At 41.4% G+C, this 25,159-nt stretch overlaps 1 protein-coding gene across 2 annotated transcripts in view; it reads right to left on the bottom strand.

The window, feature by feature from the left end:
• The window catches only part of MACROD2 (mono-ADP ribosylhydrolase 2), an 898,190-nt gene that overhangs the window by 80,522 nt on the left and 792,509 nt on the right, over positions 1 to 25,159 (bottom strand). For both annotated transcript variants that reach the window (XM_035110056.2, XM_035110055.2), the window contains exons 10-11: positions 16,800 to 16,883; positions 1,208 to 1,270 (exon numbers count right to left, since the gene is read on the bottom strand). In XM_035110056.2, the coding sequence (XP_034965947.2) occupies positions 1,208 to 1,270; positions 16,800 to 16,883 (147 nt within the window). The remainder of the gene's footprint in view (positions 1 to 1,207; positions 1,271 to 16,799; positions 16,884 to 25,159) is intronic.

The raw sequence follows: 25,159 nt of genomic DNA, 5'->3' as shown, positions 1-25,159 counted from the left end.
ATTCTCCTGCAGACCATAACAAGGGGCAGGAATGGAAGGGGATTTTGCTGTAACATAAATTCAACTCTTTAGAAACAGCCACAATGCCGTATACACAGACCAAATGACTCAGTAATGTAGGCTGGATAGCTTGGCTGCTTCGCTCTACTGCATTGAGTGATTGGACCTCTCCTGCTGTAGCTTCCAGGTATTAATAAAAGCTTTCAGAGCTGATAGAAAAGTTTTCACTAAAAGATGGGCCGTGCTACCTGAATTAAATATGTGCAAGCAACAGAATATACCATTAGTGCTGGTTAGGTGGGCCAGACAAGATGAAGAGTATGCTATTTGAAGTACATGAAAAATAACCTAGTATTATAATGCAGCAGTGGGATAAGGGCTTTCAAAGCAATTTTTACTTGTTACAGGGTAGTTACTTTGATAGTTTTGTTGTGCTGAGGCCACTTTGGGCAGCTCCCACCCCACAAAAACCTAAAATAACGAAAGGAAAATAACCCGCTTTGAATGGAAGCATGGCATTTTTTCTATAAAAACTTCACTTTTAAATGTGTAATTCAGAAATTTTAAACATGGGGTGGTTTGAACTAAGAGTAGATCCCACTAATGTGACTGAAGATGACTAAGATATGTCCACTGATTTCAATGGGTCTACTCTGAGTGCAACCTGGTTGAATGACACCCACAGTTTATTCCTACTGCTTTTATGAGCTTTGAATGATGCTTATTTTTCAAGGTTTGTTCACCGAATCTTTCTGAAATGTCAGTAATCCAATTTGTAAAGCAGCATGCATAAAAATGGTTACTTAGAAGCTAAATATACATGATAAATTGTAGGTTTACTAAAGGCAGAAAAGCTCCTTCATCTTATTTTCTCCACATTCCTTTCCTTCTTTGATGTATGAACCTTATACGATACTGCTGTAAACATTTTCCATTTACAGGGTTTCTAGGATCTATTCCACCTTAAGAAGGGAATGTGCTGCCAGTTACTAACAGGAAAGACTGCATTCCTGGGCTGGAAGGGAATACATTCATTCATAATGAATAGGGCTCTGGCCTCCAACGGGAGAACTGCACAAGCCCCGACTTAATCTGGTGAAAATGTACAAACGTTTTCAGTCAATAGCATTGACTAGGATTATTGTTCACCAAGGTAGGGGGAGCCTGAGTGATAGAATGCTTTAACAGAGCGCAGCACAACACAAACCTGCTTCTTGACTCTGACTCTCGATTTCATCGGCACTTTGCTTAGCCTCTGTGACGTTGTCACCTGCCAGAAACAACGACAAAAGTTATGAAATACAGTTTATTAGTTAATCAGGCAATGTGGGAATAACTGCAGCCAATAAACCTTCTGATTTATGGCAGGATCTGTAACAAAAAAGGAGGATACTCAGAAGTGAAAAATGGCAAACGTAAATAGTTAATAATATCCACCTCCCTAACAGTGTGGCGGATCGAAGCAGCTTGCAGCATTCGACAGCGCCACTGCCTGTAAACCTGTACTCATTTGTATGTGCTTTACTGGCTTCCATGAAGACTCCATACCAGGCAGGATAATTTTCAATTGTGTTTTCTTTCTATGCACCAATGGAAAGTACTTCCATACATGTTTGGGGAACACTGCCAATGTCATTCAGCTGTTGCCTTCCCCGACTTTCTCAGCGGCTCTGGCGGGTCCCCAAATCTTTAGGGGTCACAGGGGCCTGCTACTGAAAGCATCCTTGCTTGAGTGAAAACAACCTTGCACTATTTTGGACTCAAGCCATGCTCTCTGTTGCTCCTCCAATAAAAGTGTAGACCACTCTAGAAAATGTCTTAATATAGCTACATTTTTGAAACACGGAAATCTCATTAAAAATCAAGGCTACGTAGCATGCAGAAATCCTGGATAAAACAGTCAAAATGTTCACCTTGCATCTGAACCTTTCAAGATGCTCAACACCTTATAAAAAATGCATGACAAATGACTCGAAGGCTGTGTGAGATAGAAAGACAAAATGCAGCAGTGTGGCTAAGTTTTGCTGGCTGGATCACCCTCCCTGGCTTCGAGTGACATTCTTTTCCCTGCTTCTTGAATCCCAGAAGTAAAGACAAGGCTTCACCATAAGAGGATGCTATGTGGAGAGCACCAAGTTCCTGAACCGTAGCCTGAATGAACCAGGTAACTGCTGTTTCCACTAGTCTGGAACCCCTGAGCTCAAATGGCCATAATAATAAGACAGCAGAGTAATTGCTTGAACAAACTCTTTGGCCAGAAGATCGTTGCCAAACTCTGTGTGTGAGAGAGAGACAGAGAGCACTGAATAGGAATAGGTATAAAGAGAAATGCTAGAAATTTATCTAGAAAATGAACTGAGTGAAATTCATTTGCAGATGTACATCAGCTGATCCTGCAAAAGGCTTGGTAATGATCAACATCAATCCTCCCTCTCGGGCTGCTATGATTGTATCTCCTGCTCTGCTTCCTTTTCGGTGTTGCAATTTATATGCCCCATTCCTTTACCACATCTGTGCCTTAACACGTGAAAGCCCTCACAGCAGCACAGAGAAGCATGATAGCACCTTTATGCCAATGAGAAAGGAAAGAAGGAAGGAAGGAAGGGTAAATGTCCACTAAGGGAACATTTTGCATTTAACAGAATTGTTTATTCAGCTAGTAGTCATTATAAACAACCGGTTTTCTCGCTCTTTTAGCTTCTTTGCAGTCTGCACATTTTTTAAAAAAACCAGCAGATGGAGCTAGTGTAGAGGACTTAATTCCCCCCCTCCCAACTACAGATCCTGCAGTTACATTCAGATCAGCACTAGGGGAAAGATTCTCAACTGGTATAAATCAGTGCCTTGGCATTACATTCAGTAGAGTCATGCTGGGGACCCTTGGACCTTTAGTTCACTTATAACATCTCACACTGATTTCAGCTGACCTAAATGGATGGCAAGCTCTAGTAATTTCTTAGTACTTCAGTGGTTTTCAGCCTGCAATAAATAAATAAATAAATAAATAAATAATAACATGATCATCAGTCTTCAATAAGAGCTATATCATTAGCTCACCACAACTGATGATGTGTACAAAGGAAAGTGACACAAAGTTAAAACAGAACAACACTAGTAAGTAAATATTTATTTTGCATTGTATTCAATGCTACTTATTTCAGCAATGGGTTGTAGCCAATGTTAGTTCTACTCAGAGTAAATGCACAGGGATTACTAAATAGGCAGAGTACGCACCAGCCTATATAGGGGCCCCACAACAATGGAGCCAAATAATATTGATTTGATCTTGAAAGAAAATCTCAATCAAGCTTTCTTAGTTCAATGCTAGCATCCTCCCGGGATTTTGACTGCCTAGGGGCCTCCACAGGGTTTATTCCAGCACGGAGGGTGGTAGCAAAACTAACACATCCCATCAGTACAAAGGCTTTCATTTGTCCACTGAGCATTTCCCTGCCTCATCAAATCTGCTCTGGAGGATTGGAATAACCCCCCAGAACAAGTTTAAGGGTCACAGGGGGAGGAAAGGGTTCTATTCTGCAAGTAGAAATTGTTGTGTTGATGGGAGGCGTACTTAGAACTACATTGGATACAACCTTCAGCAACGAATGAGCATGACTAAATTACGCTAAGTAGGACTAAACCTGGATACAACCTAATACCTTTTGTTGTGCCTTAATGGCATATTTCAGAAGCCATGCTATATGATGGGTTTTGGGGGGCCAATATTGCTAAATTCATTTTTAATATAGTTTTAGGATTGTTCTGTTTGTTTCTTCATTTAACATCCTGCACCTTAATCACACAAGTTTACTCATGCTGCTTTGCAGGTCTACAGCACATGGATTATTTTCATATACTGTACAGTGGTACCTTGGTTTAAGTACACAATTGGTCCCGGAAGTCTGTACTTAACCTGAAGTGTTCTTAACCCAAAGTATGAGTGTAATTGGTTCTGGAAGTCTGTACTTAACCTGAAGCGTACTTAACCTGAAGCGAACTTTCCCATTGAAAGTAATGGAAAGTGAATTAATCCGTTCCAGACGGGTCCACGGAGTACTCAACCTGAAGCGTACTTAACCTGAAGCGAACTTTCCCATTGAAAGTAATGGAAAGTGGATTAATCCGTTCCAGATGGGTCCACAGAGTACTTAAACTGAAAGTACTCAAACCAAAGCGTACTTAAACCGAGGTATGACTGTACATACTTCTTTTGAATAGCGTTAAGTTCCTACCAATAGAGACAGAAAGAAAAAAAATCTTGAGTGACCCACAGACTGATCTTCCTGTAAAGAAATCAAACGTTGATATGGGTGAGGAACTTGCAGCCTGGAACCTTCATTGCATATCTTTAGGTGTCAGGCAAAAACATTCCTCTCTGCCCAGGCCTTTGACTAATTAAACAGTTTATGGCCTTTTAAACTGTGCATGGACATTATTGTTTTGTTTGTTACTACTGTATGTTGTGTTTTTATATTGTAAACCACCCTGTGAACCTTGGATGAAGAGCAGTATAGAAATTTAATCAAAAAAAATAAAAACCTCAACAAAATGGTTGCAGGGCGGGTTACAAAAAATATCAAAATTAAATACCACATAGGATTAAAATCATAAACGTAAACCACAAAAGCAGATGATATCAAAGTAAAAAAAAATAGCAGCACAGAGCAATTTTGTGTTGTGCTACTTAACTTTTTCTCTAGTGTCTTTCATCGAGTTTGTAATAAATCACCCGTTGGTAGGGAAGGACAAGAGCATTTCGGCTTATTCCTACTATTTCAACATAGTTTCTTTGGCCAGAAGATCGGCTGTCACATTGAAAAACATTTACTGATAATAATGTATATTTTGCTCTTCTAAATATATTCAGAGCAGTGGCACTTTCAGGAGTGGTTTGGACACCACATGTGTGATCCTACTTATGGCAGATGAGTACTGTTCTAGGGGGTTGCTCATAAAATAGTTTTCTAAAAGTATTCAATCAATGCTATGAAACCCATACTTAACTGGCCATGTGGCATGCAGTTAGTAACAATGTGTAACAAATTACACCTTCTGGGTAATTCCAACCACATCACGTAGGGTAAATGTCACACTAGAGTAACTAAGCCAGAAGTGGTGGCCGCAACCCTGCGTGTTTTCTATAGGAATTTCAGTCCTGATTGACACAACAATTGTTTTAGATTCTCTCAGTCTACCATGCAGACTTCCTCCCTGCCCACCTTGGTCAGTTCAAGCTGAATATGTTCATGTTGAACAAGCCTTTGGAGAATGATTCAGTATGTACTCATTCAGGCTGTCAACGTGTCATTTATTCAGCCTACTTTTCAAAGATATTCCAAGACATGATGACCTACGCCAGGGCCATACACAAGGCTGGTTTCAATGTAAGTAGAAAATAGAGACAGATTGCAATGTTCAAAAGTTCAGATCAGAGTCTCCAACACATGAATGACAGTGAAGCCTCCCAAAGCATTGCCAGACACACACATGTGACCTTTTACAGACTGCAATATCCCCTTTCTTGCTGCGGGGGCTACAAAGGTGACACGGGAAAAGTAATGTGGAAGCGTGCGTCAAAATGTTCCAGTAACATTTGCAATAGGCAAATGTCCGTTGGATGACTTGGTTCAATTATACCAGAGCTGCATAACGTATGTCGTAAAATGATACCCAAAGCATATGGATGGAGGCAATTTATTGGCAATGTCTAGTCAAAGGGGCAGAGCTTATTGCACAGAGGCAAAGGAGATATTATATATATATATATATATATATATATATATATATATATATGAATGAGAGAGATGGTAAAGAACTGTTATAGGAAAATAGTACACAGAGATCTAAAGAAGCCCCCTTCTTAAACATTCACAAATATTTAAAAGAAAAAACATGTTTGCAAATGACAGTCTTTCACTGAACATCTTTTATTGATGAAGAACCTTTTCCTAATTATGTCTCTCTACTGACACTAGAATCAAAGCAAATGGAAAGGTTTTTAATAGTGCATGTCTCAAGCAAAGAGGCAAAAACATGTGTCTGTTCCCTAGCTTCATTTCTCTCGCTCTCTCATTCACTCTGTAGGAGCAATGGAAAATCCAAACTTATTGTCTGGCGTCTGTCCTGATGACACCATTAGTAATAAAAATATCTGTTCCTTTGCCCCAACTTGACAATATATTCTGCTGCCTTCTGTCTGCTACAGCAGAAACTGGAAATTATATAATTTTTATTTAGGTGACAACTGCTTTGCAAGATCTCCTCCTCTCCCTTAAACAATAATTGATTTGTAGTAATCTGTCACTCCTTCCAAATATGATAGCAAATGCGGCGCATGACACCCTGTATCATTTCAGACAAGGAAATTTAAATGGTTCCAAGTTATATCTAATGCCAAACAGAAACATCTGTCTGCCTTTCTGAGGAGAAAGAAACAATTTTAAAACAGGAGACTGTGAGTTGCGGTAGCACATCACAGACAAATAAGCCCATCACTCACTGAATACAGATTTCTGGCTGTGGGCCTTCTTTTCCTTTGCCAGAACGGCCACTGAATATAATTAATATTCCCCTCTTCCTCAATTTCTTTTATGACACTAAAGGAATTTAAGGGTTGATATGCACATCTATAGCTAGAAGAAGCAGTCAGCCCAGTGTTTAATAAGCAGCTGTTTCATTCACAATGAAGACAAGAGGCTTACCCACTAAAAATAGAAAATACAGAAACTTGCTAAAGCCTGCATTCTTTTCCACCACTTTTAAGGAGTGGTGCTCAGCATGCAAAGAGGCAAGGCTAAATGCATATGCTGCAGTAGCAGCCCCCAAATGAAACAGCTGATGCAATAATAAGCCAGGAGGTCAGATGGGAGAGGATGAAGCAAGAATTTTGTAGAAAGCAGAAAGTAATCTCAGAGCTATAACAGGAGAGAGGGTTTCAGCATTTTCCACTTTCATTGTAACAGCTCTCCAGAGAATGCATTGTCACACCACTTACTGATCCCATCACGAACATAGAAAGCCGAAGAAACTTAGCAACCTGCTGCCTGGCCATTTGATTTTTCCTTCGTTGCACAGCTTTTAAGAAATGCTAAGATGCTTTCTTCCTATTTTGGCAGTCAGAACTTATGCCCTCCTGTGCAAGTGGTCTGTATAAAGGAAGCGTAACACCTCAACTGCAAGCTTTTCCCTTGGGGGCATTCAGCTCTTGGTAGGAATACTGCTTCCCCAGAATCAACGTCTCTTCTGCTGTGCCCATGTCACCCATTGCTCAAAGTACAACAGGAGCACTTATGGATGGCCCGTCCTACATGCTTCCCAGGGTTCATATGTAACCTAGGTGGTGAGGGATGGAGTGTCACAGAAGCATCAGTTCCATCACTAGACCACTAGTTAATAGCATGTAACTGGCTCCTAAGAAGATCCACACCACAGGCTTCCAGTGGGATTTGAGGGGTCTGATGTCAGTGAGTTTCTCAAGCCACCATTGATTGTGTTAGTCATTCAGGCATATTGCTTCCCTGGCACAGGAAAGGGCCATGGAATAATATCATGCCAGGGAACCGGGGGGGGGGGCGCAGGGACAGGAGCACTTGTGGGGCTCTAAGATGATTGATTGATTGAATTTATATACCACCCTATACCTGGAGGTCTCAGGGCAGTTCACAGAAAAGGTCAACATAAAAACCACAATATATATAATCAAAATAAAAACAACAACCCAATAACACCTCGCACCCCACCCCCCAAAGAGCCACTTTTTAAAAGGGCATAGGATGTCAATCAGATCAATCAAAGGCCTGGTTAAAAAGGAACATTTTTGCCTGGTGCCTAAAGGTGTATAATGAAGGCGCCAGGCGAACTTCCCTGGGGAGAGCATTCCACAGATGGGGAGCCACTGCAGAGAAGGCCCGTTCTCATGTTGTCACCTTCTGGACCTCTCAAGGAGGAGGCACAGGAAGGAGGGCCTCAGAAGATTATCTCAGGGTCCAGGGAGGTTCATATGGAAAGAGGCGGTCCTTGAGGTATTGTGGTCTTGAGCCATTTAAGGCTTTATAGATTACCTACACTGCAGACCAACAGGTCCAACAATACCACACCAATTCAGTGGCCAGATGGGAAATGCATATCAAGCAGAACATCATGAAGCCATGGGCCAGTTACCAGCCAAAGCACATCTACAATTTATTTGAGCTCAGAGCACAAAACTGAGCTTCCTGAACATTCGTGTTGAGCTGACACAAGTCAACATTTGGCAACAGTTATGTCTCAGGCAATACACAACACCTTTTCCAGAAATATTCTGAAAATCTAAGCAACACAATTGTGTGGTGCTTTCTGTGTTAAATACATGCATTGCGATTAATCACAAACACCTGGTAGAAAACAGAGCTGGAGTTCAGACTATTCCAGTTACAGAAGACGTCCAAAATTTAAACAACTTTCTCCCTGCCCCCTTCCCTTGTCTTCAAAGCCAAGCCCCAACAAATATCTTAAAATTAATCATCAGGGCAATTGCCTGATGTACAGAATCTTCCACACATTTTCATATTTAGAAATAAATGATGATTTGGGTCTGTTTTAATTACAGCTTGGTGTGTAACCTGATGGTAGGGAGAGGGGGCTAAGGCAGTGAATTGGGGGGGGAAGCATTTTCAACTGAGGTGTAGCAGAATTAGTAATTGTTAAACAGTTTTCCGAGCCCAATAGTGTGTTCACAGTCCAAACAGCTTATTTCAACATTGAGTCAGAATTTAGCACAAGGTTATCAATTTGTCAGGCTGCTCTTTGCACTTGCTTGCAACATCCAGTTGCTTACGAAAAAGACAGGGGAAACCCACAAATCTCCTTCCCTCAGCAACTGCTCTGTAATAATCAAGGGAAAAACTAGAAAGAAAACATGAGCCAACAAGGTTTCTTCTCAAAGGTTTCAGAAAGTAAAGAGGCCTGAGAAGACAAAGGCACTGGGCAGGCATTCAGAACGTGAACTTGAGTTCATGGGATGCTTTGCTGTTTTGTCTCTACAGGGTTCAATACCTCTTGCCCCTCTTGAACCAAGCATTATGGGAGAAGGTATACACTGTTCTCAGGAAACAAGATTCCTGTTGTTTTGTTCCTACTTTGTCAAGTGGCAGGAAACTCAGGGCAGTCCTCTTTCCCAGGAGAAAGCAGCAAAATCTTGTGGTGTCTTTGTTCAAATACAGTGTATTTATAAATTGTGAAGGAATTGTTAGGAAACAAGCATGATCAGCTATGGCGGTTCTATTACCAATGCAGAATCAATACAAACTCTCTGGACTCAAACTAAGCACGCACACCTGCAGAGCCTCTGCTTCAGCTGCAATTTCCTACTAGACGCTCACCTAAAGCTCCTGCGTTTGATTTCCAGGAAACCTTGGACATGCGATGTGCCTGGCTAGCCAAAACAACTTTGGAGGTCTCCTTGCTTCGCTGCAGCAGCAGCCACTTCATTAAATTCCCATTAATCAAGGGGCCTTGTCTGAACAACCTCATGGCTCTGAAAGGAAGGCGGAGGCATAAACGCTGTTCACTTACTTGACCGTAAAAACAGTGAGATAATGAATATTATTTTCAGTATAATGGCCTTAAGAATAAATGGGGCCAACATTTCAAGCCATTCACAGTGCAATCCTAGGCATGTTTATTCCAAGGTAAGCCCCACTGTGCTTAACTGGGCTCACATCCTAGTAAATGTGTTCAAGGTTACAGCTTTAGATGCTGCTACTTAGGATTTCTCTTCTCTTCAGTCAGTAGTCATGAAAATGCACAGATCTAGTGAATGGGCATGGATACTGACAAAGGGTTGGATTCAGAATTCTCATGAGCTCATCGAATCTTCCTGTTGGAGGATGGGGAAAGGCAGGAAGGCTGACTCTACAGGGCCAAGCTGTCTTTGCCCCCACCAGTATCTGTTGCCAGAGGGCTGGGTTCCCTTATTCTTGAGGGGGCAGAGGAGGCTGAGCACAGAGCCAAGAATGGTGCAGCTTCAGTGGTCAGCTCCTCCTGAGCATGAGAGAGGAGGAGCCACCAACCATTGAAGCCGCAGCGTGCTGGTCTCTGCGCACGGCCTCCTTCCAACGATGTGACGTTGCATGTGCAATGCATGCATGACGTCGCACACATCCAACGCGCAACATGCACACGATGAGCACCAGGCCCCCTCGATCTTGGGTGCAAGTCAGTGCCCCCGGGGGAAGACACTTTCCACCCATTGCTCCTTTCCCTTGCAGCCCCTTGTGACCCCTGAAAAGCTGCTCTAGAGGGTCCGAGGACCCCCCGGAACGGTGTGGGAAGTTGCATGGGGAGGGGCTGCAGTGGGGAGGGAGGGTAAACAAAAATCACCTCCCTCGATCCTCCAGCAGGAGCCTCTGCTGGATCTCAGTCCCTTCCAGAAGCAGGATGAGCTCTTTCATTTGCAGAAGAGACATCCAAGCATGTGCTTAAAAAGCATCCCTTGCATCTTCCCACGTGGCATTGAGATATTTTTACCAGAGGCAGATACCAGCAAATAAGGGCTGTCCCTGGTGACCAGCTGAGGTAGTTGGAGCACATGTAGCATGACATTATCATCTGAATATTAAAAATGGTGAACAACCTTGCTCTGTCAAAAATGAAAAAAGAAACATTCGCCACAAGAAAATAAAAAAGGAACAGAACACTTCCTCTTAAATGCTTTGATGCCTTTCTTCAGTATCACTGCTTACTGCATTGATTAAGTCATTGTTCACACTGAAGTTGTGGAATCTATTTTTGTAATTAACACAGCGGATTGCTGTTATTTTATATGGGTTGCTAGTCAATGGAGCACAGTTCTTTTTATGTGCCACAAATTAATAAAAGTCTGTTGTTTGCATACAGCTCTGTGCAGTGCAATGTAGTGGGTTGGAAAACTGTTAAAAGGAAATAGAGGAGGTCACTAAAAGGTAAGGTCAATATTAGATGCCTTCCAGAAAACATCACCATTGGCGCCGCCACTACTAGTTGTAATAATAGTAATAATAATGGGAGGAGAAGAACAAAAGGAGAGACCTGGCAGTGTGGTATTCCAAACGCACACAATGCTATTTAAAGCCATAGCTGTGTTAAAATTTCATAAAGGCTATCATCCCTGCTTCCTCTCTGCACCGCGCAGTCATGGGGGTTTATTGGTTATTCAGATAATGGATAGAAATGTGAAATGAGTTCCTTGACAGATGAGTACCCTGGAGGTACTGCGGGTTGTCACTGTATATAATTTTCCTCTGACAACATTACATTAGTCACTTTAGTGTCTTGGAACTTTGCACCTTATTTTAGCTCAATGGAAAAGAAGAAAAGGGAAACAGAATTAAAACCATTTCTAGAAAAACCAGAAGGCCTGGCTCCCACACTTACTACTAAAAAAAATTAGAGTCCTTCTGCATCAACTTCTGTCCTGTCGGTGCATATTTTTACTAGTGGGTTTTGTTTTGCAATGTAATGTGCGTTGTATGTTGTGGGCTCCAATTTCACGAAACAGTGCTACAGACTGTAATAAAATAAAACCCAAACAGAACAGAATTGGTCTAGTTAGATATAGGACCTGAAAAGCCAATGTGGTTTGATGTTCAGACCTTAGGGCTATGACCTAGGAGAGCAGGGTTTCCATGAAGCTCATTGGGTAACCTTCGGTAAAGTCACTGTCTCTCAGCCTAACCTACTTCACAGGGTTGTTGTGAGGATAAAATGGGGAGGGGAGACCATTTATACTGCCTTGAGCTCCTTAGAGGAAAAGGTGGTATTTAAGTGTAATAAACACACCCACGTATTAGATAGACAAAGATGGTCTTGCCCTACCTGATAAGCTACTTCTGAGAGTAGGGGGGGGGGATCCCCTCTGGCATAATATGAGATGCAGCAGAAGTTGGGTAAATCATTACCCCCTCCTCTCTTTCTCTCTCACATACACTGTATAAATGCAGAAGTGCATTCCACTTTCACTTGGAACTTTTTGGATCCCGGCCATAGTGTTTTTAAATATACCGTATGTATACAGAAAGAAACTACCGGTATCTGGTAGCCCAGGTATTTATAATGTGTCAAGACAAATGGAAACTGTCAAACCTAAAATGCAGTAACAAGGTCTCAAGCAGACTAGAAAGGCTGAATTCCTTTAAGTATATTTTTGCATTAAAGAGTGAATGTTTCATGGCGATATTTGCTGCCTTGCTACTCCCCAAAGGACTTTTTCTGCAGTACTTTATCTTCATTTAAATTGTCCTTTTCAAGAGATCTATAAAATTCCCTTTATTGAAGAGAAATGATTTGACTGGATGCTAAGAATGCTACTCTTTAAAACCTTTCTTTCTTTTTTCTAAAAAAAAAAAGATAGTCCGGGATTTTTTTAGAGCTTAACAACCACTGCATGTTTTGTGTTGGCATATATTTCTGCAACATAGCAAATGGGGCTCAGGTTTATAGTGGAAAATTAAATGGTTGTCCCTGAGGATATCACAGACAAAGTTACAATCAACACTATTCAGTTCAGGGGTTCTCTGATTTCAGATAAGTCTCTTTGGTCTATATCAAAGCAGAGATCTAATTCTATGGGCATCTGGTATAGAACAGGAAGAGACCTTCCATCAGGATGATAGTTAAGAATCTTCACACATGTAAGTAACTTCTGAACTATTTCCTACATTCGTAAGGAGGAAGGCATACAAAAATTGAGCCGAAATGGCTTTTTTCTATCCCTTCTGAACAGCCACTGTAAATGAGTGATTAATTTGCCAGGCAGGCTGTTTCACCAGTGACTGAGTGGAAATCCCCAAAGGAGAACAAATTAAGGGATTTGTAGACAAATATTTAAAAAGCATTCAAATTAATATTCCACTTAGCTAGTGGCCCTCTCCTGCTTCAGCACCAGTAGCACAGTATCCAGCAACTATTTAATTGGGTGTGGGGATGAGGGAGGGAGACAAATTGTCTGTTCTTGAGGGAATGAATGTGAAGCTTAAAAAAAAAGAAGAAGAAGAGGTACGTTTCAGCTAGCAAAATACTTAAAATAAGAATTAAAGGATGGTGTTTCTGATTGTTGAATTACAGCACAAGACAGAGTAGCCTCCCTGTTCTTAGCAACTTCTTGCATATGTGGTTAAAGAGATAATCCATAGGCAATCCCTTGCTCTAGTGCAGTAGAGCGCTGGACTAGGACCAAGGTTCAAATCCCCCCTCAGTCATAACGTGGCCTTGGGCCACTCACTCTCTCAGCCTAACCTACCTCTCAGAGTTGTTGCAAGGATAAAATGGGGAAATACTACACTTGATGTTAGCCAAAAGGCCGAGAAGCAATAGAATAACATGGAGAAGAAGAGAACTAGGTACTGTACACCATCTTGAGCTCCTTGGAGGAAGGGTGAGGTACAAACATAATCATACATGTATAACCCCTTTGCTCCAGTATCACAGTGCCAAAGCACTTAAGTCTCAAAACAACAAACAATCACCGTCTTTAGAAGGGATAGAAAATGACACAGCAGAACCCCTTAAGCAAATGGTCAAATGTGCTGCTGAATCAGTTCAGGACTGCTTTCCTGACCAAGGGCATTACAGTGTAACAGCTAGAAACCTAATGTTTTTTAAACCGCCACTTGGGGGCATGTGGTAAGCCCCTGCTTCTGGCTGTGTACGTGGAACTGACCCTGCAGTTTGTGAAGCACCCTTTGGGGATATTTCTAAATTGTTTAAATGGGAACTGAAGTGTGGCAGTAAAATGACCAACAGTCCAGATCTCACCAATATATTTCCCCACAGAGCAGGGATGAGCCGTCCCATTTTGCCGCCTGAGGTGAAGTCCCCCTGCTTGCTGCCGCTGTACAACCCTAACAATGGCAGGGGCAAGCAGGGTTTGTGAGCGGATAGCTCCCTATGGGATTCTGCCATCTGAGACGGCAGCTCCCCTCTGCCTCATGGGTGGGCCGCCCTGCCAGAGATATTTATAAGGGGAGAAAGAACCCCGGAGAAAGAAAGCTAGAAGCATCAATCTCTAAATACACATCTATAAAGAAGATTGGAAAATAATTGTCCATTGACTTGTCAAGGCTGTGTGAACTCCTCAGTGCCTTTGCACTCCATGCGGAAGGTGAGAGTACCCATCTGCCAGGAAACTTACGGCTTTCAGCTCCTCAACAGTATTTCATACATTTCACGTTGAACCTAAAAGCTAAAAGGCAAAGGGGTCAATCCATGATTCACCGTGTTAAAGATGATTTGCCGACCCTTGCTTCCAGTGATGATTGGGTCATCCGTCAAACACTTTTATATGCTAGCAAGGTATTGCACAAACAGTGAATCTATCTAATCCTAAGATTTGCGGCTAAAGCATATAAGTGCTTTGGATGAAGTGTCTCAAATGTAGCACCTGTGCAATGTCATTAAAATACAGGTGCCACATCAGAGCTAGCAAGGCACTGCAGGTACGCTTACTACTGCAAATGTGGTGGACATAGGAGTTCCAAAGAGTCACTCTTTCACCCTCTTCCTGTTAATTAATTTAGTTTTTTAGGTTGCTTCATCCCAAGGCTCTGCAGTACTAACATTGATTTAACATTTCACTCATGCCTTTTCAAGCAATTGCAAACCTTGGTAGTTCATTAATGTGGGGAAATGATATCAATCCTGTTCCATACACTACAAGAGAGTGGGGAGTAGAGCATTAATCATCACTATATCATTATTTTATCAAAAGAATAATTGTATGGAGTGCCAGCTGTAGATATTTGGTGGTTGCTAAAAGGTTAATACAGAAACCCCTGATGTTTATTTAAAGAAACAATGTCAAGTAACGGAGGCTCACAGGATAAAATGTATATGGGTATCTGTGTTGTTTTATTACTGACTATTCTTACTCAAGAAAAAGAATAACATGCATCGTAAATACTGTATATTCCGGCGTATAAGACGACTGGGCATATAAGACGACCTCGAACTTTCCCAGTTAAAATATATAGTTTGGGATACACTCGCCGTATAAGAAATACGACCTGGCGTATAAGACGACCCCCGACTTTGGAGAAGATTTTCCTGGGTTAAAAAGTAGTCTTATACGCAGGAATATACAATACACAAATAAAGCTATTCAGAATCTACAGCACAACTACAAATCATAGAATATGCTGCACTGAGCTTGCTTACATGTTGTGTTATGTATAGACGCAGCAATATAAGATCATAATTAGTCTCTCTTTAGCTGATGTTTAACTGGAAGTCAAATTCTGTTCTTAGATGAATAGCTTTGCAGTTCAGGAAAGCCCATGTAGAAGCTTAAAAGCATCCTAAATAGGACTGATTTTGAAAGTGCTTCTCTCACCACTGCATACCCTCCAACATTTATCCGATGAAAATAGGGGCGTCCCATTCCATAATGATAATTTTCCTATTTATACCCCACACATCTTACTGGGTTGCCCCAGCCACTCTGGACAGCTTCTAACATATAAAAACATAATAAAACATTAAATATTTTTTAAAAAGCTTCTCTGTATGTACAGGATTGCCTTCAGACAGCTTAGGGGCTGGATGACTCCATACCCTCCAACTTATCTCCAATGAAAATAGAGACATCCTAACCCTACCCTCCAACATTTCTCCAATGAAAATAGGGAAAAGTGGGACATTCCGGGATCAAATCGGAAACCAGGACGACTTTTCTAAATCAGGGATGTCCCTGGAAAATAGAGACACTTTGAGGGTCTGCCACTGTATCACTGGGCTGATGCAACTCTGACTCCTTGATAACTACAATGAACAAATCAGGAGTCAGCTTCGGGAGTCTGTGCCCCATTCAGTAATCCTTTAGTACACTGAAGTAAACTATGGTGACAATCAGCCCTTTTAATCAGTGGTCTAGTTCGCAGAACATGGTAATCCAAACTATGGCCTACTGGGACTCTGCAAACATGCCCCCTCTGGTCCTTCCTGCTCCCAAACTGTCCTGGGTTAAGCTAAAGTTTGGCTCAGTGTGTCATCCAGACCCAGGGTTGTGGTTAAGCTCTGTCTTCCTCAAGCATGAGCTGTAGCCAAGGTTCATTCTCATAGCTCAGTCTCTTAACTTGTACACTACACCAGCTCTGATCCATGCATGGAGCTCCCGTGTGAGCAGGGAGCTTTCTCCTCACCTCGGTGGGTATCAGCTGCATAGGTACATCAACATCAGACATGCTGGGCCGAAATAAATGTGAAATTTTGGGTTGCATTGGGAGCTCTGTGTATGTAGCCAAGATCCAGCTAAGGTTTGGATCAGGCTGTAAACCTGAAATCCAATAGATTAAAGTCAATGGAATGTTCAACAGAAAATTGCTATTGCGATTTAACAATATGACTTTTTGTGCCCTGTTCCAACTCTTATTTAAGACCAATCATAGTAGCGTGGCAAGACGGAATTACTCAATTTTAGAATTATGACAACTGCTTAGTTTCCTGGTCACACATTTTTTGAAAACTACACATCCTGTCTTTCCAACGTCCGTAAATACTAAATAGCATTGTGGCATTAAAACAATTGTTATCTCTCTCCTGCCAGAAAGGATATCATTGTCACAAAAACTTTGGGTCGCACATGGGAAAAGATAAAAGAAAAGTGGCTTAGCTCACTTAACCCAGGGCCAAACTGCACTAGGAATAAAGAAATCGCACAGTAAATATAGACACTGGTAATATTTTAAAACAAATAGACTGCAAACTGTATAATTTAAAAATTAAAGGGAACCTATCTTTGTGTAATGAAAAAGTGATAAATGACTCCAAGGAGGCTTAATCCCACCTACCCTCATTATCGTCCTCCAGGTCCTCAGATTGCTTTGCTTTGCATTTCACGGGTGAAGGAGACTGGCCTTTCTGCTCCACTCCCTCTGCAAGAACAAAGAATTCATAAATAGAGGGAATTTTTGAGTTAGCATTTTTAAAAATTAAACATGAACGTGAAAGATATTGGAAGAATAAACAGATATTATCTCTGTGCTGCTTTCAGAAAGAGTGGTGCCTCTAAGCACCATGAAGATGCATTTCTACCTCACATGCCATCATCCTGGCTCCGAGGGACTTTCGGCTGGACTCAAAACACCTAAAGCCACCATCCCTCACATGTAAACTACCACATTCTCCTGTAGTATCACAATAATATCACTTGAATGCACAAAGTTTCAAAAACCCAGGAGCTTTACAGACAAGGAACAGTAACCTCAGCTTGGGAGATTAGACAGCATTCACATGTATTCACATGGGAATAAGCCCCATTGAAAACAATGGGACTTATTTCCGAGCAGCCACATATAGGATTGCACATTTAGGAATGGAGGTAGAAATATTGGCATCAACAAGAAAATTTCTCAATAGCAAACTAGCATCCAACCATACCCATCCTTAAGAAAAAGCTGAATTCATTTAGCTAGCTGAATATCAGAAACTAATAATCTCTGGCAAGTTCAAAGTCCCCTTTAAATCAGTTAAATCAGTAAGAATTATGTGCAAGCTGCACTGGGAGTTGGAGTCAAAGTTCCTAAGTCTTCTTTCTTTCTTTCTTAAGTATATTGATCTTAGTATATTAAATGTTTTATTCTTGGGTCAACAGCCTCCAGAGGTGGGAGCAGGCAAAGGAGCCTAGAGTCCCTCCTAAGACTGACCAAGGGGCACGGAGTTTGTCCTATAATTTTGATTTGATCAATTACCACTTTCAGGGATTTCTTTTTCTTTTGAAAGCCAAGTGTATACATAATTGCAATAAACTAGTATCGCAACGTGAGTCCTCCACTTAAAAAGCTTTCTGGTGACTCTGTTTGCAACCCACCCAAGATATATATTTTACATGGGTAGCTATATACATTGAAAACAACAATTGCAGCAACAACCACAATCTAATGTATAATTAAAATACGCGTAATAACAGAAATGTATTAAAAAATGCTAGCATATATCGCAGATGTACACTGATCTTTAGATGCAGTCATGCATTTGTAGATGGAACTGCTATTCTGCCAGGCTTTATCAGCTTTGCTTAGAGAACAGCTCTATCAGGCTCCTTCCCTCCCTGTACTAGTTCCACTCCAACTGGTCATTATAAGGACTGTTGTGCAATCTTCAGAACTGATGCCTGAGGTTGCTTTATTTCCTCTCCACTCCTTTTTCCTTTTGTGTTGGGTCTTTTGGATTGTAAGCCTGTGGGCAGGGGGCTGTATTGTTTTTATTGATCTTATGTAAGCTATTCTGTGAGCCTTTTCTGTTAAAGAGCACCAAGGGGGGGGGAATGCTTTAAATAAAGAAACAAACAGTGTTAGTAACCTAAGTGAATTTATATATGGTTCTTTCATCCTTTCTTTTTTTTAAAGTCACCCAATAATTTTTTTTTTAAAAAAAGCCATGCAACTCCAAAGATAAGATTGCTCTAATGCACTATTAAATCACACATTTTTAGAGCTGGAAAAGATTTGCTACATCCACAAATCTTTTCTTCTGCCAATGCAGCATGAAAATACAGACAGAAGACATATCTGATACTGTGCAACTAAGGTCCATGGAAAGTTTTTAACTACATCTGCCCCTTTGATTCAAGCCAGACCAGCAACATGCTGCATGAAATATGACCGCATTGGAGAGCTTTTAACTGAACATCACAATATGGAAGCAGCTGCTAGAAAAGAAAGGACACTTGTTTGGGGGGAGGGGAGTAAACTAAAAATTAAGAGGTGAAATTCTGATCCATTTAAATCTATGAGAGATTTGTCATTGATTTCAACAGGAGTTGGACACTGCTGAAGGTTAAAATATACTGTCTCAACACACACACACACACACACACACACACACACACACACACAAGCTTTTTCGTGCACAATTCTTGTATCTGAAATAAGAAAGCCAATGTGTAATCATTAAGTGTGATTTTTCCGAATACTGTTATTCATTTTCCCTTGCCTCTAACTAATTCCTAATAAGTCTCCATACTCAAAAGAGCATTAGTGGCTTCTCTAAAAAAAAAGGATTGTATTAGCAGTGTAAACATCCTGCTGTTCATTGGGGGGGGGGGGAAGCCTCACACTGACCCACAGAAGCAAAGTTTGCAAAGGTAATAAGATATGAGCCTTCCTTGGTGGCAGAGAAATGTAAAACAGAGAATGCATTTATCTCAGTATGCTATGCATTTGGTCATCTGTTATTTTTTCATTGGAGCCCTTTTGTAGCTGTTTCAAAGACCTGATGGAAATGCCATGATATTTCCCCTCGCCCAGTGGCTTCAGATGAGGCTGATTTCAGGCCCTATGTGCAGATCGGCAGTTCCTTCTTATGGTCACACGTGCCTCTGAATTAGGATGAAATCAGTTTGAAAGGCCCGTGTCAGAAGAAAATAGGTTACAAATGTATAATTCTGGAGTTAATTTTTTTTTGGGGGGGGGAGCTGATATTAGAGAAAGTTGAGTATGGATAGCATGCAGGCAGTGGCAATAATTCATAAAGATGGTCTACAACTGAGAGTTCCATCTGCTAGAGTCATGACCTACAGATGAAATGAACTGGAAGTCCATTAATGATAGGAAATGGCTAATTGCAGTTGCAACCTCTATTACTCACTACGAATCCTTTCAAATATGGAAAGAAAAGATACTCTTCAAACGAAAGACTGGCTTGGTACAAAGAATAACTCAGCTGGGCTGAATATGTGACACTTTTGCAAATGTTTCCTTGCTAGTTTAATGATATTAAGCCTAGGCACTAATGGGATAGTGTGGAATAAACACTCTTCTGTTATAGGGCATATGAAGATCATGTTAACTGTGGCAATGCAGTGATTAACAGTGTATCAAATGGCGACTGCCCCATAGAGAATTCATTTCCAATATTGCTTTCGGGACCCCTTGCCATTCGCCAGAGAAGAGATGCACTAATTGCACCTATTTTGCTGCATTTTTATTGTATTTTTGTTGTTTTGTTATTTTATTGAGTGAGCCGCCCAGAGAAAAAAATTGTGATACATGCCAGCCTGAAAATAATGTACACACACACACACACACACTGAAGTCAGTGCAACTGCTAATGCATCATAATGTAGAGTAAGGAAAGGGAATGCAGAAGGAGTGCTGAAAAGAAAAGATTTGCACATCGGCTGTGATTTAACATGGCTGAACCAGAACTGGATTTTAAGAGAGCATCTGGGTGCAAAAATATTTAAAAGTAATTTTAACCATGTTCATCCAAATGGCTTTCAAAAGCATTTCCTCTGCTGTGGAAACTTCCCAACTGCTGGTTTTTCATTTTGCTTTGTTTTGGGTCATGCCATCCTAAAGCGGGGTGCCTGCTAAAAAGAAAAGGGAGGCTACTCAAACGAGATAATAAAGTCTCTAGAGAGGCTAGTTGTGCCTCAGCACTGCAGTGCTTCTTCCAAATGCCCCAGAGAGGAGATGGGAAGACCGACAGCTGCACTGGGCCAATTCTTGGTGCCACCACCAGGAGGTGCCAGAACTCAAAACATGGCTATTCCTTTCTTCCCCGTTTAGGTGCCCAGGTGCTCATTTAACCCCCTTCCTAAGTTCACATTGAAAAAATATCACTCACTCTCTGTCCAACAGGTGCACTTTGTCTGGTCTCTACAGCTCCAGCTTAAGAGAGCCTGATGGCTCTGTGAGTGATGACATGCCTGCGGCGAGCCCCGACTCATGTCTAACAGAAGGGGAGCAGATGTAGAGACAAACATTCCAGTCTAATGGGCTAATTTTGCATGGACTTGTAGCATAGTCTAATTGGAATTAGCATCATTTCAAAGTTTGAAGAGAAGAGGAAACAGGAGTTGTCCTTTTTTCTGTTTGCAAATTGAAATGGTTAAATCATTTTCTTTTAAATTAGGTAAGTGGAACAGCAAGCTTATTTTGAAGTAGCCTCACTTACAAAGAACAAGACTATTTTAATATGCCATTCAATTTATAAACCCCATCCATTTCGGTTCTGAGCATGCAGACATGTTTATGGAATGCCACGGCTGAGATGAACTTCCCCCCTGAATTTTCAGAAGGGAAATAACTGTACAAGTGCGGAGGCAAACGTCTAAGTTGCTTCACGTGTCATGCATGCATGTATTTCTATGTGGCATTTGAAAACACGCTATACTACTTGTCACATTAAAAGAATATCTATCTGAACATAGCTCTGATTAGAAAGAAAAAGCTATTGGGAGCAGTAAGCCGTTTGCAATGACTGTGTCAGCAGTATGTGAGGGAGGGTAAGAATGCCCTAAATGGAGTTCATGGCATCCTCAGATATGTGAGGGTATTTCACAAGCCTATCCTTACAACTACAAGGCAAGGTGGCCTGCAGCTAAATGGAGCAGCACAAAGGGAAGGTGCAAGAGGAAAGCTGCAGGAGGACCACAGCAACAGCACACCCCTTTGCAATGAACTTAAAACAACAGCCAGTGGATCCAGTTAATTTTCTCTTCTCGTTCTACAGGTAAGGCTAGTGCAGGAAAGTCTTTGCTAAGTCAGAACAGTGGACTGGGTTGTAGCAGTCAGTTGGATAGACCCTTAAGGTACCAACCATTCCTTGAAACATTTTCATAACCACCTTTCCAAACCGCCAGACGGCATACAAGGCAAATACAAGGAGAATTTCCACTGCTTAGTTCCTTAAGCTCACTGATTTAAAGGCCTCTCTTCTCTCTGTTGACAATTGTGATGCCTACAGGGCCGTCTTAAGCATATCCAGTGCCGTGGTGCAAAGATCCCACCCTTTCCCAGAGTTGTCAACCTTTTTTAAGGGGGCGAACCCCTAAGTTGTTGACCTTGTTTTAGGAAAGGTTCCCCAGAGTTGTTGACCTTTGTTTAGGGAGCTGGCACCATGCTTACACATTATGTCTGCTTGGGAAAAGAGAACAGGAAACATAAACAAACCTCAGTCAGTAAAGCACGAGACTCTTAATCTCAGGATTGTGGTTTCAAGCCCCACGTTGGGCAAAAGATTCCTGCATTGCAGGGGGGTTGGACTAGATGACCCTGGTGGTTCCCTTTCAACTCTGTGAATGGTTCTGTTATTCTGTTGTATCTGAAGGGCTGTTCATAGGGAAGATGGAGCAACACTCTGGGATAAAACCAAAATTAGACATCTTGTAGAATTAACAATAAGATCCAGTAGCAGCTGGTGGTTTGAGGGTGTGAGGCGAAGCTGTCTTTCCATTACCAGTGTCACTGCAAGTGACCTGGGAGCTGCTGCAGGGGGACCAGGAAGGTCATAGCCATGCAGATACACTGATGGAGTGCTGGATTGGCTCCACCAGGGCATCAACACAGTCCCAGCCTCACCGCTGCCCTGCTCCATCTTGGTGCCTTCAAGGTAAGCTACAGGTGAGCCCCACCACACTGGCTGCAACGGATTAGGGGTTAATGCTCATTAAATTCCTAGCATTAGTGGCATACTCTCCTAATAATTCCGATGCAGTGCTTGCCACTCGCACAATAGCATTTTGAAATTCTTCTAGGAACTTGTAAAAATGGGAAGGTTGCACCAGGATGCGTACCTTTTACCCATGTCATCTGTGGATATTATCCAGGTTAGCTTTTCTAAGGATTAGGCTTTGAACAAGATTCTACGCTCATCTTGGTATCTGCTCACATGACCGACTCTCGAAAAGTCAACTTATATTGATGGAGTTTACCCCCCGTTTTTGCACACACAATGTTGCATTAACTATTCATTGTGTTCATAGATTCAGGCTATGATTTTCGTGTATTCCTTCCACGTTCAGGAGCAAGGGGGGAATCCCCAGTGTAACCAGCTATGCTGAAGTAAGAGAAAATCCATACCCTATAAAACCTAACCATGAAAGCAAATCACACCATCTGCAAATACTGGAGAAACCTGCTAGCATCACCACAAGTTCTGATTATGCCTAAAATATATGCATGTGTGTGAGAGAGTGTATAAATTGCATTCTCATTCATTTCAATCTCCTTCTCATTAGACCTCATCTGTCAACCACATTTTTGGGGAAGGAAGAACACAATTAAAACTAAGAGCCACCATTTAAAAATAATTCTTATGATCATCTTGGCTGCAAGTCCTGGAAGACTTGCTCCCAGCCTTGCAGGCCTTTATGCACCTGGACTGGGAGGTGGGGCTCTGACTGAGGATGAATCTGCTGAACAGACTCCTGGGTTGGGGCATTGGTTAGTAGGAGTTGCTGGGGGTCGGGGTCGGTTTCTGGTTTTTTGGTTTTTTTAATCTTTATTTTAGATCTTAATATGATTTATGTGGAAATTATTTAATTTGGTTGTATACTTTTTGTTGTTTTATTTATTGCTTATGAATTGACAGCTTTTGTTATGTTGGTAATTATGAATTTATTGTTGGTTTTAACTATGGAAATATGGCATACAAATAAAATTATGTGTATGCTTGTATCTGTGCATAAGATGAACAATACATTCAATACAAAAATAGATGGTGCATTTATTATGTTGCACACTTATTTGGGATATTATACTTTTGAATTTAGTGGAGTTTATCCCCAAGTAGATGCGGGTGGGGCTGTGGGTCAGAGCCTAGGGCTTGCTGATCAGAAGGTCGGTGGTTCGAATCCCCGTGACGGGGTGAGATCCCGTTGCTCAGTCCCAGCTCCTGCCCACCTAGCAGTTCGAAAGTGCAAGTAGATAAAAAGTGCGGGAAGGTAAACGGCATTTCCGTGCGCTGCTCTGGTTTGCCAGAAGCAGCTTTGTCATGCTGGCCACATGACCCGAAAGCTGTACGTTGGCTCCCTCAGCCAATAACATGAGATGAGCGCCGCAACCCCAGAGTTGGTCACGACTGGACCTAATGGTCAGATGTCCCTTTACCTTTTTATCCCCAAGTAGATATGTATAGGATGGTGCCATTAAATATGGAAACATGAGTAGATAATGTCACTTCATCATAGTTCAAGGTTTTGGGCTTCTTTAAAATGCTGACTTGCTTTTAGGTATCATTGTGGACCAAACTAGACAAAAGCATTCAAGATGCCTTTGACTGATGGCAATTGGGGATTTCTCCCCAAAGCAAATACTAGCTTCAGAGGAGGGATTTTCTTCAAGACCCCAGGAGTCAGTGGGGAAGGTTTTTTTTTTTTTAAATCCTCTCCATGCTGGCTCTGATGCTGTTAGTTATCATCCTCTAGGTGATGTTATTTGTGTGTGTTTTTTATATAAAAAAAGAAACCAAAACAAAGCAACCTCGGTGTCTAGTTATATTTGCATCTAACCTCATGGGCAGTTTGCCCTTCAAGTCATTAGTTATTGCAATGAACAAGTTGGGCCTGGTAGCATGTGCATCTTTAAAAACAGTTCTTTCTGTTACTTTTATTGTCACATTTAGGTTGTCATCTGCTAGCACCGAGTTTGCACAATTTCTGTTGACTTTTGTGAAGGGTTAGTTAAGTGAAATTATACAATACATGACCCTAATATACATATTTTAATTCCACAGTTCAAGTTCACAATTTGCAGAAAATATAATAATGGGGGTAAGGACCATTTGCACTCCTCTTCAAGCAGCAAAATGTCTCAGGCCAGCACTTAGTGTCTCCTCTAACAGCTCCTTGAAATTGATCCACACACTCCACAATCTGGCTGCAGAGCCTCTCTCCTTCCTTTTCCCCAGGGAGAGTCTAGCCAGAGTGTTTGAAGAGTGGCTAGAAGTTTGAACCCTTCTGTCAGACATGTCCATTTCTAGGCGGAAAGAATGATTTTTATATTGAGGTGCAGTCCATCATGAGACCACCACAGCAGCGGTATGAAGTTGTGTATCTCAGTTTTGCCACTGTGAACTAGGCCTTGACTGTAATATTTTTAAGGAACCTCCGTGAAAAAACAGACATTCTGAAACAGTCTACAGATGGCTCATGAGGTTAAAATCATTTTAGACATCTAATATATTAGGTGTATCATGGTTCATCAAATTCCTATTAATCCACTACAAGTTGTCTTCTTAAAATACCTCAGCATTCAGAAAAATGTCTCAGCCTAGAAGCAGCCTGATGATAATAAGTCTGTCTAAACTTCAGGAGGAGGAAAAATAGAAAAGTCCTTTCCAGTCAGCCATGGTTTAGAAAGTCCAGTGCTTTTCTTATTATGGACAATATTTTCTGTCAGATGGAAGAAAGTCAGGATAATACTTT

Source organism: Zootoca vivipara, chromosome 3 (genome assembly GCF_963506605.1).
Source record: "Zootoca vivipara chromosome 3, rZooViv1.1, whole genome shotgun sequence".
NCBI lineage: Eukaryota > Metazoa > Chordata > Lepidosauria > Squamata > Lacertidae > Zootoca > Zootoca vivipara.
This window is presented reverse-complemented; position numbering and strand designations above follow the sequence as displayed.